This window comes from Euprymna scolopes, chromosome 26 (genome assembly GCF_053919585.1).
Source record: "Euprymna scolopes isolate OS-2025 chromosome 26, ASM5391958v1, whole genome shotgun sequence".
Classification (NCBI taxonomy): domain Eukaryota; kingdom Metazoa; phylum Mollusca; class Cephalopoda; order Sepiida; family Sepiolidae; genus Euprymna; species Euprymna scolopes.
The window spans coordinates 106,168,244-106,180,724 of NC_136507.1; the positions used below are offsets into that span (position 1 = coordinate 106,168,244).

The 12,481-nt window shown below is 29.3% G+C and overlaps 1 protein-coding gene across 3 annotated transcripts in view; it reads left to right on the forward strand.

The window, feature by feature from the left end:
• The window catches only part of LOC145248347 (centrosomal protein of 290 kDa-like), a 234,847-nt gene that overhangs the window by 140,821 nt on the left and 81,545 nt on the right, over positions 1–12,481 (forward strand). For all 3 annotated transcript variants that reach the window (XR_013863367.1, XM_080110263.1, XM_080110262.1), the window contains 4 exons: positions 2,486–2,704; positions 4,005–4,159; positions 7,102–7,315; positions 9,847–9,984. Coding sequence is in view for 2 of the 3 variants with exons in the window: in XM_080110263.1 (XP_079966389.1) it covers positions 2,486–2,704; positions 4,005–4,159; positions 7,102–7,315; positions 9,847–9,984 (726 nt within the window). In the remaining variant the exon portion in view is untranslated. The remainder of the gene's footprint in view (positions 1–2,485; positions 2,705–4,004; positions 4,160–7,101; positions 7,316–9,846; positions 9,985–12,481) is intronic.

Sequence of the window (12,481 nt, forward strand, 5' to 3'; positions counted from 1 at the left end):
AAAGATTAAATTGGTACTTGGAAAGCAAAAATCTAATTACAGAAAGCCAGTCGGGTTTCAGGAAAAATAGAAGCCCCACCGATCACTTAATAAAACTGGAAACACGCATAAGAGAAGCATTTGCAAAAAAAGAACATCTAATAGCAATTTTTTTTGACATGCAAAAGGCGTATGACACCGCTTGGAAATATGGAATCCAAAAAGACCTGTATGAACTAGGACTTAGGGGTAGAATGCCAGAAATTATCAGAAATTTCTTAACAAATAGAAACTTCCAAGTACGGATGGACAACACTTATTCAGTCCAAAAAGATCAAGAAATGGGGGTCCCCCAAGGCAGTATCCTGTCTGTCACCCTCTTCAACATTAAAATAAACAATATCATAAAAACCATAGACCCAGGAATTGAAAACGCCCTATACGTGGACGACCTACTTATATACTACCAATCAAAATACATACAAACAGCCGAACGCAAACTACAACTTTGTCTGAATAAAATAAACAAATGGGCCATAGAAAATGGATTTACATTCTCAGAGGAAAAAACTAAATGCATCCACTTTTGCAAATTACGAAAATTCCACCACGACCCCAACCTGAAACTGGATAACAAGAACATCCCACTCACCGACCAACATAAATATTTAGGTATTATATTCGATAAAAAATTGAACTTCATACCACATATAAAATATTTAAAAGCAAAATGCCAAAAGACAATGCAATTGATCAAAGTCCTAGCACACACCGATTGGGGTGCAGACAAAGTCACATTATTGAAATTATACCAAACTCTAATCAGATCTAAAATGGACTATGGATGCTTCATCTATGGAGCAGCAAGGAAGTCCTACATAAAAGAACTAAATACAATCCATCATCAAGGATTAAGATTAGCCTTGGGAGCATTTAGAACTTCTCCAGTAGAAAGCCTCTATATAGAGGCCCATGAGCCTCCACTGATTCTGAGACGACAGAAGTTAGCGCTACAATATTACCTAAAGCTGGTATCATGTCCAACAAATCCTGCATACCAATGTACCCTCCACCCACAATACACACATCTCTTCAACAAGAAAGAAAATATCATCAAGCCCTACAGCCTCCGGATAAAAAACCTTCTCACAGAAGCCCAAATGGACATTACAAAAATACATAAATATAACAAATCAAAAACTCCACCCTGGATGATCAAACAACCACACATAATATTAAAATTAAATAAATATCCCAAAACGAAAACCCACCCATCAACCTTCCATGAAGAACTACTTACCATCCAGAATACATACAAAGAATATACACAAATTTACACTGACGGATCAAAAGATGGAGATAAAGTAGGATGCGCAGCCATCCACAAAAAAATAAAACTAAAGAAAAGGCTCCCAAACGAATCTTCTATTTTCAGCGCAGAAGCAACAGCCATAGATTTGGCACTAAATATAATAACCAATGATGACCATCAAAAATATATCATATTTACTGACTCACTTTCAATACTCATATCTCTAAAAGAAAAAAAAATGACAAACCCACTTATTACAAAATTGCTAAACAAAATAGATGCCATAACCATGGAAAAAAACATTATCTTTTGCTGGATACCAAGCCATATCGGCATCTACATGAATGAACAAGCAGATAAGGCAGCAAAGGAAACTCTGCAACAAAACCACATAAGTGGAAAAATCCCCTATACAGACCTAAAGACTAAAATAAACATATATATGAAGAGAAAATGGCAAGAAAACTGGAGCTCATGCACCAAAAACAAATTATTCCAAATAACACCAAATATTGGAACGAGAGACACCAAAAAGTTAACAAGAAAGGAAGAGGTAGTAATGACCAGACTGCGAATAGGTCACACTCACATCACTCACTCACATCTACTAAAAGGGGAGGAGACACCAAACTGTATAACGTGTCAAGAACCCTACACAATACACCATATACTGACAAACTGCATTGACCTTGAACAAATCCGAACAAAGTATTACCAAGAAAAAAATCTGAAAACAATATTAAACAAGATTGATCCCCAAAAAATTATCAATTTTCTGAAAGAAACTAAAATATACTCAAAAATATAAGGAAAGACCCCCCCCCCAAAAAAAACCTTAAGAACAAACCAATATTTAACACAACATAACGAACCTTTCGGCATTAAATGACCCCAAAGTGGTTGATATGCCGTAAAACAGAACAAACAAACAAACAAACAAACAAACTGTACTGATATGCAGAAGTTTAAATGTAACATAAACAAATATCTTGTTAGTCTTTCATAGACATGGCCCCAAATAGTAGCCCCTTACGTCCAAGTGGCGATGTACTTTTGTAATAGGTGAACATGATTAAAAAAAATTTTTTTTTAAATATCATAAACTGTATCGTTTAAAATACAGTGTTTTTATTGTTATGATTTTGTTTCAGCTTATGATAATGCATTGGAAATTTGATTTTGTATTTTTGCAAGGCTCGGATCAAACTGAAAGAAGAGTCCATCGAAAAACTTCAGGACCTTTTAAAGACGGCTCACGATGATATGGAAAAAATGAATCGCAACCATTTTGAACAGCTGCAACAGATGCAGCTAAAAATCCACGAAAATAAAGATAAATCTTTCCACAATTTTAAAGAAGCCGCTCGAGATCTCGTCAGCAAAGCGGACACTGATTCTGACTTTCATCAACAGGTCATTCAAGTTTTATTCTTATAATAATAAACTAGCAGGGTTATCTAACATTGCCCGGATGTTATATAAAAATAATATAGATGATGCATGAAAAATGATCTAATTGTTAACATGAGACAAAAATATCAATTATTCATAATTTCTGCTGCTACCAGGTCAGGCTGTCTGAAGATATTGGCTTATCGACTTAAAATGTACCAAACATTGATGTTATTATTTTTTTTTTTATTGTTTCCCTTTGCAAAACTCAATCATGTTTTGCAAAGCGAGATACAAAAACAGCAATTTTTTTCTAAAAACAACCAAACTAAGCGCCATGAATTTGCAAAATATGAAAAACTTGAAGAATAAACCTTTTTTTTCAAAATGAATACGTTCGATATTAAATAACCTGAAAAAATGTTGATATGATGTAAAACAACCAAACGAAACCATTTACTATATATTTATTACAAAAATTTATTACATATTGTGTTTTCTTAATTATTACTTTCGACAGCCTCATGCTTCTTGCTTCCATCCTATATTGTTCTTTAGTCCTCAAATTCCATAAGTAATGTTTCTGACAAAGGTAGAAAAATTGCTGTTTTTTGAGTCAGTTGTTGAGTAGGTGATATGTAAAAATTTTCATAGCATTCATCATCATTCAACTGAAAATTTATCCCTTTCATTTATCCCTTAAATTCTTGAATGAGTTTTGGTGTTGATAAAATTATCATTAAAAAAACAAAAAAATAGCATCAGTAATATATTCAGAATTAAGACCTAAAAATATTTCTTTTTTTTATCCACCCTAACTTTTGAAATGTTAAAAACATCTAGCCATATTGTTTTTTTTTTTTGTATTTTTAATATTATTGCATATTTTTGAAATTCGTTTTGCGGCCACCAGATTTATTTTGTATGGTAAGATGTGGTTTAAAAATATGAAGATATTAATAAAAAGGTAACTCTAATAAAGTTTGAATATATATATATATATATATATATATATATATCTGTGGAAATATGATTTTTTTCAATTAAATTTCACTTTTTATATATACAAATTCTTAATTTAAGAAGCTCAATGTAATTACAGAGCATATAAAAAATAAACGACAAAAGTCTATATTCCAGATTTCACTAGTTTACAAAAAGAAAAACAAAAGCAAATTACAAGTAAATACGATGTCAGCTAGTTTCAAATTAATTCAAAATTTTTAGTACATTTCAATAAAAATTTGTGTTTTGTAAATCTTATATTAATTATTATGACATGAGACGAATTATAATATTTAAAAGTGTTAATTTCTCACAGCTCAGTAAAATGGCAAATCTCGAAGAATTAGTAGCTGAACATGAAGATGCTTTAAATGGTATGAGTGAAAGACTAAAGGAGAAAGAAGCTGAAATTTTGATTTTACGTAAAAAACTTCAACAAACAATTCAACAAAAAGATCAAGAGAAAGAAGAGTAAGTGAAAATTGTTTGAATTCGTTAAATAATTTCACATTCTGTTTTTTTATTTCGTTAAATAATTTCACATTCTGTGTTTTTATTTCATTAAATATTTTCACATTCTGTTTTTTTATTTCATTAAATAATTTCACATTCTGTTTTTTTATTTAATTAAATAATTTCACATTCTGTTTTTTTTATTTAATTAAATAATTTCACATTCTGTTTTTTTATTTCATTAAATAATTTCACATTCTGTTTTTTTATTTCATTAAATAATTTCACATTCTGTTTTTTTATTTCATTAAATAATTTCACATTCTGTTTTTTTATTTCGTTAAATAATTTCACATTCTGTTTTTTTATTTCGTTAAATAATTTCACATTCTGTTTTTTTATTTCATTAAATAATTTCACATTCTGTTTTTTTATTTCGTTAAATAATTTCACATTCTGTTTTTTTTTTATTTCATTAAATAATTTCACATTCTGTTTTTTTATTTCGTTAAATAATTTCACATTCTGTTTTTTTATTTCGTTAAATAATTTCACATTCTGTTTTTTTTTATTTCATTAAATAATTTCACATTCTGTTTTTTTATTTCGTTAAATAATTTCACATTCTGTTTTTTTATTTCATTAAATAATTTCACATTCTGTTTTTTTATTTCGTTAAATAATTTCACATTCTGTTTTTTTATTTCGTTAAATAATTTCACATTCTGTGTTTTTATTTCATTAAATATTTTCACATTCTGTTTTTTTATTTCATTAAATAATTTCACATTCTGTTTTTTTATTTAATTAAATAATTTCACATTCTGTTTTTTTTATTTAATTAAATAATTTCACATTCTGTTTTTTTTATTTCATTAAATAATTTCACATTCTGTTTTTTATTTCATTAAATAATTTCACATTCTGTTTTTTTATTTCATTAAATAATTTCACATTCTGTTTTTTTATTTCATTAAATAATTTCACATTCTGTTTTTTTTATTTAATTAAATAATTTCACATTCTGTTTTTTTATTTCGTTAAATAATTTCACATTCTGTTTTTTTTATTTAATTAAATAATTTCACATTCTGTTTTTTATTTCTTAAATAATTTCACATTCTGTTTTTTTTTATTTAATTAAATAATTTCACATTCTGTTTTTTTATTTCATTAAATAATTTCACATTCTGTTTTTTTTATTTCGTTGAATAATTTCACATTCTGTTTTTTATTTCATTAAATAATTTCACATTCTGTTTTTTTTATTTAATTAAATAATTTCACATTCTGTTTTTTTATTTCATTAAATAATTTCACATTCTGTTTTTTTATTTCATTAAAAAATTTCACATTCCGTTGTTTGTTAATTTCATTAAATAATTTCACATTCTGTTTTTTTTATTTAATTAAATAATTTCACATTCTGTTTTTTTATTTAATTAAATAATTTCACATTCTGTTTTTTTATTTAATTAAATAATTTCACATTCTGTTTTTTTATTTCATTAAAAAATTTCACATTCCGTTGTTTGTTAATTTCATTAAATAATTTCACATTCCATTTTAAAAAATTTCCCTAATAATTTTTCATTCTGTTTTTTTTTTTTTAATTTGCTTTAATTCTTTTCTCATTCTATTTATTTTTATTTTATTCAATAATTTCTTTCAATAACTCTTATAAAATAATCTTATAGAATTACAAGTAAAATGTTATTATAAAAATATTATATTTGTGAGATTATTTTTTGTGGAAATTTTAAAAATGCATTATTAAATGATAATATTCTGGTAAATCATTTTTTATATTATGTAATTATATTTAAAAAGATATTTTATTGTTAACATCTACAGTGTTTTATTCTCATTTTTTTTAGAGATATAACTGAGATATAACTCTTTATACTGAAAGCCATGTTTAATTTCACAAGAGTTTCCAATGGGTAGCTATTCTGTACAAGTTCTGGAAATGAAGAATTTTCAGTGGGTAGCTGTTCTGTACAGGTCCTGGACTTTATAATTTTACAAGCAAAAAGCAAAAGATCTTTCTCTTGTTGACACAAAAAAATTGTGTGCTGGAATGCTAAAAGATTCAATATTTTTATGGAGCAATTCTGGTTTCTGATTGGTTGCTAGCAGAATGTGGTTTAATTTGGTTCATCAGTTCCTATCACCAGTCTATAAGTAGAATCTCCCAACTTATAGTAATCATACCATCATCATATTAAAAATATTGCAACAATAACTTTAGTAGAGGTGTTTTTTGATTAAACGATTATTTCTTTTTTATGAAGTTCCCTAATAAAATAATAGATTTATTATATTCTGTGATCATTATTTAATAAATACTAAAGATTTCATAAGAATTGGTTGATTCCCATAATTTTGGTGAATTTTTAAATGAAGGGAGGAATCATTTTTTTTTGTTTTTTTTTAAGGATTGACCATTCATTTTGTTCATAGTTAAATAACTTAATGTCGAAAACTATTTTTGTAGTGTTTTTCAGAAGAATTCAAACAGTTGCATCCCTGTGTTTGGTTTATAAGCACTTCCAAAGACTGTGTTCTGCTGAAGTTACTGCAATTGTACCCCCCCCCCAAACAAAAATACTCCCAACCTATCTGACTATCTGCTAAACCTCACCTCTTCACTTCAGAGGTCCCTAGACATTGAAAATTGTTTTATTCTGATTGCTATTTTCCACAAATAATTTATTTTTGGAATTGACTTTCATCTCTCTCTTTCTCTGATAGTACAGTGTTTTAGAAATTTAAATGTAAAGTAAACAAACATTTTTCTACCTAGGTGACCTTCTTATAAATCTGTCTTCTATCACTGTAACCTCTTGTTCTTCAGTGACGATATACTTTGTTCGATGATCCAATCTTATTTTTTTTTTCATAGACTTTTTTTTACTTGTTTTTAAAATTTGTGCTTTTTTTTTCATTTTTTATTCAAGTCTGTTACAGCAACATGAAGATTACGTAAACGTCAACTCTGCCGAAAATGAGAAACTGACTGCAAAAATAAAAGACCAAGCAAAAGAAATTGAAATCTTGAAGGAAGAAATCTCTGCTGTGAAAGAAGCCAACAGTCGATCGCCAAGTGCCAACATGAAGAGATTGGTGGAACAGTTACGAAACCAACTTTCATTAAAAGAAAGCCAAAATGAAGTATGTTTTTTTGTTCTTCTCCAAAATTCCGTTTATTCAAAAACAAAAGTAAAGAAAAATCTGAATGATGTCAATCGTGATTGAAAATATTCCAAAAATTAAGTAAATCGATCATGTAGTTTTATTCTTAAATAAGGAAATCAAATTTTATGAGTATTGGGAGAGTGATTTTGAAAAAATAAACAAAATCTAAAAAAAAAAACAAGGGAGATAACTCATCAATAATTCAAAACTTACAAGATTTCTGTTGTAATGTCTACGAATTTTCATTAAAATTTGATTTTCGTTATAAAATAAAAATTTTATCAATTTATGTGATTTTTGGAATATGATATTTTTGTTTGGTTATGGTACGTAGATCATACAGATTTTTCTTTCTTTATTTTTAATATGGAGAGAATTCTGGACACAGGCTTATTTTTTTGCATGTGTGTGTGTGTGTGTGTGTGTGTGTGTGTGTGATATATTTTGTGCATAAAAATCTGATGAAATGTTTCAGTGAAATAAAAATGTGAATACACAATCTCCACCAGATGTTCTGTAATCTTCTGGTTGGCAGAAAACAACTGAATTTCTCGTTTATATGTTGTAAGTAGTTTGCTAAATGGATGGTAATATCTCTCTGCAGGAACAGAGTGTTGTTGATCTTTTCTTTTTTCTCCATGGCTGAAATTATAGAAGCAATTAAAAAAAAAAAACAATTAATAACTCCATAATTTACTTAAAAATTTTTTTTTTTTGTAACAAATACATCTAGATAAACTTCACCTTCCTGGGTAACCTCTATACATACATACATACATACATACATACATACATACATACATACATACATACATACATACATATAAATATATATATATATATTATTCAATTTAGGTAAACAAAATTACCATTAGTCACAACACTAAATCTACTCTTTCAGTCTAAAAAGACTTCATCACTTGAGGCATGACATTTTAATGAAACTTCAAACCAAATATGAAAAAAAATTAAAAAATAAACAAAAAAGAAGAAACAGAAAGAAAGCAACTTCTAAAACTTTTTTCCAAAATTTATAACTGATATATTTTGAATTTGGGCATGTTCCTTAACCTTAAGAGCAGGTACAATAATTTAATCAGTTACTACAAATTCAATGACAGTATCTCTTGTTATTTCAATTATGTCAGACTCTGCACTCATTTAAATGACAGGAAATAAAAAATTAACTACTGGGAGAGGAAGAGGGCGTATTCCCAGTGTTTCTGCTTTATTTCCGTGGTGAAAGTTTCTCTCGCATTAAAGATAAGATTTCTGGATTCAATAGAATATTTGTAATATATTTCACATATAAAATATTTTATGTTAGCAAAAAAAAAAAATCTGAAAAAAAGGTCAATTAACGTTTTCAAATTTAAATTCCAAAATTCTTTTTTAATACAAATTTAATTGGTAGGGACAAGCAAGGACAGGATTTGTACAGACTTGAAAATCCTTGAATTTTTAATTTTTCCTTGAAAAGGCCTTATTTCTATTATTTCCTTGAAAAATCCTCAAAAATATGGAAACTGTCTTTAAAATTTATTGAAAAGGCCTTGAAAATTGTATTTTTTAATGTCTGGTAAAAATTTGTGTCAAAATATTAAAAATGAAATCGAAATAAATACTAGTAAATTAATTTTTGAACATTAAAAAAAATTATGATTAAAATATTTTTAAAATATTGAAAATAAAATTGAAATACCTCAAATAATTTTGTGATAAAAATTGAAATCTCCATGTAATTTTATTTTATAACTTTTTTAAGAGGGGAAGAGTAGTGGCAACTGCTATAAATACCCCCCCCCCGGCCTCTGAAAAAATATATTCCTTGCATGGACAGGGTTCTCCAATGATGAATCCCACCTTCCCCTGCCACAAAAAATGTGATAATTTAAAATTAGGCTGACCAGGCCAAAAAAAAATAAAAAAAATGGACAAGATGGCAACCATCTTGGTTGAAAATTACAAGCCGTAAAGAAAGTTAATATTTGAGAGGAAATCAAAAACATTTAAAACTACTTAAAAACAACAAAAATGATGCAGGTAAATTGGCAAAGTAATTTTTATTGGCTGTGGTAACATTTATTTGTTGTATATTTTATTTTTTTTATCACTTTTTTGAATTGCTGTGGATTGTAAAACAAAACCCCAAATTTTGTTTTGAAAACTTGAATTTTATCTTGAAAAATTTTGAAAAGTCATTGAAAATCTGTATGAACCATGATATAAAGATGAAAAAGTCAATTTTCAATTTTAAGGAAACTAGAAACCATTATCTAAACATCAATCAAAAAGGACACTAATTCTGCTAAACAACAAGCAGAAATTAAAACTTAACCATAATTGAAATAACTTTGATCCACCATTTATATCATCTTTTTAATTGAATTTGTTAAAAAAAATTGTATAAAGTAAATTTTTGCATGTCATAATTATTTTTTGTTGTTCTAGAAATTTCTCCTCTTTTCAAGAGCTACATTGATTTGAAAACAAAATTTCTTTTTCAGTCGTTGGGTAAGGCCTTGGCAAAGATTCGTGCAGAAATGGTGGAGCAGGCAGAAGAAACCTTGAAAGCTCACCAACATGAAAAGAAACAAGAACAAAATGTGCAGGCATTGGTGGAAAAACACACAGAGGGACTCAACGTGAGTGTGACTAAAAGAATTACAATTCTACGATATGTTCATATAAACTTTTGGTAGACGTGTATAATGTAATGTTTTCATTAATGAGTAATCAACAAACCAAATAAGTTTTATACACACATCTACTTTGCTAAAAGGCTACTCACACCTGAGAGTATCCCCCCCCCCTGCAAAATATCACTTATAAAATCAGCAATCAAACCATATCAACCAAAAAGCAGCGGTCACGTTTAATTTTTTTTTAGCATTAAATGTTAATATTGTTGGCACAGCCAGTGCACACTGCTTGACATTAAAATTAAATTAAAAAAAAATCTTCAATGTTAATGCAAGTCTCTCCTAACAGAATCTTTAGTTCTTATCTAGAATCCTCCCTATATGAAAAACAAAAATAAAATAAAGAAAAATCTGTATGATGTATAAGGAAAATTATTTGTAAGTGATTTATGGGAATTTGTAGGCATTACAACATAAATCTCACAAGTTTTAATTATTGTTGAGTTATTCTCTTTGTTTTTTAGATTGTTTTCAATATGGTGGACAAAACAACCGTTCTTTGCTTATAAATTTGATTTGTTTATTTACAAACATAACTACTTGATCAACTCATCTGATTTTTGGAATACGATATTTTAGTTTTGTCATGGATACAGGGAGAATTCTGGACAAAAATCCAGTCTTCTGTTAGGAGAGTATTGTTGTATTAAACTATATAAAAAGGGAAAATTATGATTTATGTGGAATTTTGACGCACTGATAAGTGCTTAACAATACAAAACAACAACAACTCTTTTTCTTACTTCAGCCAATCATAAATGTTGTATATAAATACAAGAAGAAAAATTTTATTAACATCTGAAATTTAGTCCAAGTAAATGTGTCCCAATCTTGTAACAACAGCAGAGTTTCTATCTTTAAAAGCATATCTGAGAAAATCGACCACATCCTGTCTGCTCATCCTTTGGCTAATATTCTCATCTTAGGAGATTTCAATGTTCACAATGTGGAATGGTTAGCCCACTCCAATAAGGCAGATGATGAGGGGAAGTTCTGCCATGATTTCTCCATTGTTTATGACCTAACTCAGATTCACAAACCTACCCGTATACCCTACACTGACGGTCAGTATGCAAATCTCCTAGACCTTTTCCTCAGAACTTACTCTGAGCTATGTTCATCTTCCGTTCTGTCTCCACTGGGAACTTCCAACCATTCAGTTGTATCAGTTAAGATAAAAACAAAATGTAATAAATTCTCAGACGTATCTCTCCATCATACCATATATCGATACTCTATGACTGGGATAGCTTCCGTACATTTGCATCAGATCTATCTCTGCGTTCCATGTTTAAAAAGAATGTGCCCTCTATAGTATCAGACCTGACATACCCTCCAAAAAATTCCAGCAAAAACCTAACAACCAGCCGTGGTTCTCTTCAGAATGTGCTGCTGCCATTACGCACAGAAATCACTTTTTCCATTGCTTCCAACGTAATAGATGTACTGAGACTAAAGCTGCTTTCAGGACTGCCAGCAACCACTGTAAAAGAGTAATAAAAAATGCAAGAGAGTTGTATGCTCAGTCTGTTAAATCCAAAGTTGCTGTGCAGTGGCTTAGTTCCCACCAGTTTTGGCAAATAGCAAACATATGCTCTATCCCAACCATCATCGAGGTAATCTCGTCCGCATCAGACAAAGCCAAACTCTTTGCCTAGAACTTTGCAGCTAATTCTATGAGATCAAGGCTGCCAATCCCCGTATTTCCTCCTGACAACACGCTTTGCGACATACAAATATGTGTGTATGATGTTGTCAAGCTAATCAAGAACCTTGATTCCAGTAAAGCAACTGGCCCTGACAGCATTCCAGTTATAGTGCTGAAAAAGCTTCAACTAGAACTAGCTCCTATACTTACAAAGCTGTTTAAGCGTTGTCTTTAGGAGAATTGCTTCCCAACACCCTGGAAAACCTCGTAAGTATGTCCTGTATTTAAGAATTCAGGTGATCGGTCATCTTCCTCTCAGTACAAACCAATAAGTCTCCTGTATGTCATGAGTAAGTTGCTAGAATCTGTGTTAAATAGAGAAGTAGTCAACCACCTCAGCAAAAATTATCTTCTTAATGACATGCAATATAGTTTCCATTCTGCTAGATCTACAGCAGATGTGCTAACGGCCATACCTCATAGGATTAGTGAATCGCTCGATAAAGGCTTCCTTTCTAGAGCAATTGCTCTTGACATATCAAAGGCCTTTGATAGGGTATGGCATAAAGGTCTACTCCACAAGATCTCCATCTATGGTATAGCTGGAAATGTCTTCTCAATTATTATATCATTTCTCTCTGATAGGTTCATAAGAGTAGTAGTGGTTGATGAGCAGAAATTAGAAGCTCACAGTATTGATGCTGAGTCCCTCAGGGGTCCATCCTGACTCCAACTCTTTTCCTGATCTACATTAATGATCTTCCAAATCATATCCTAAGATCATAGACATTT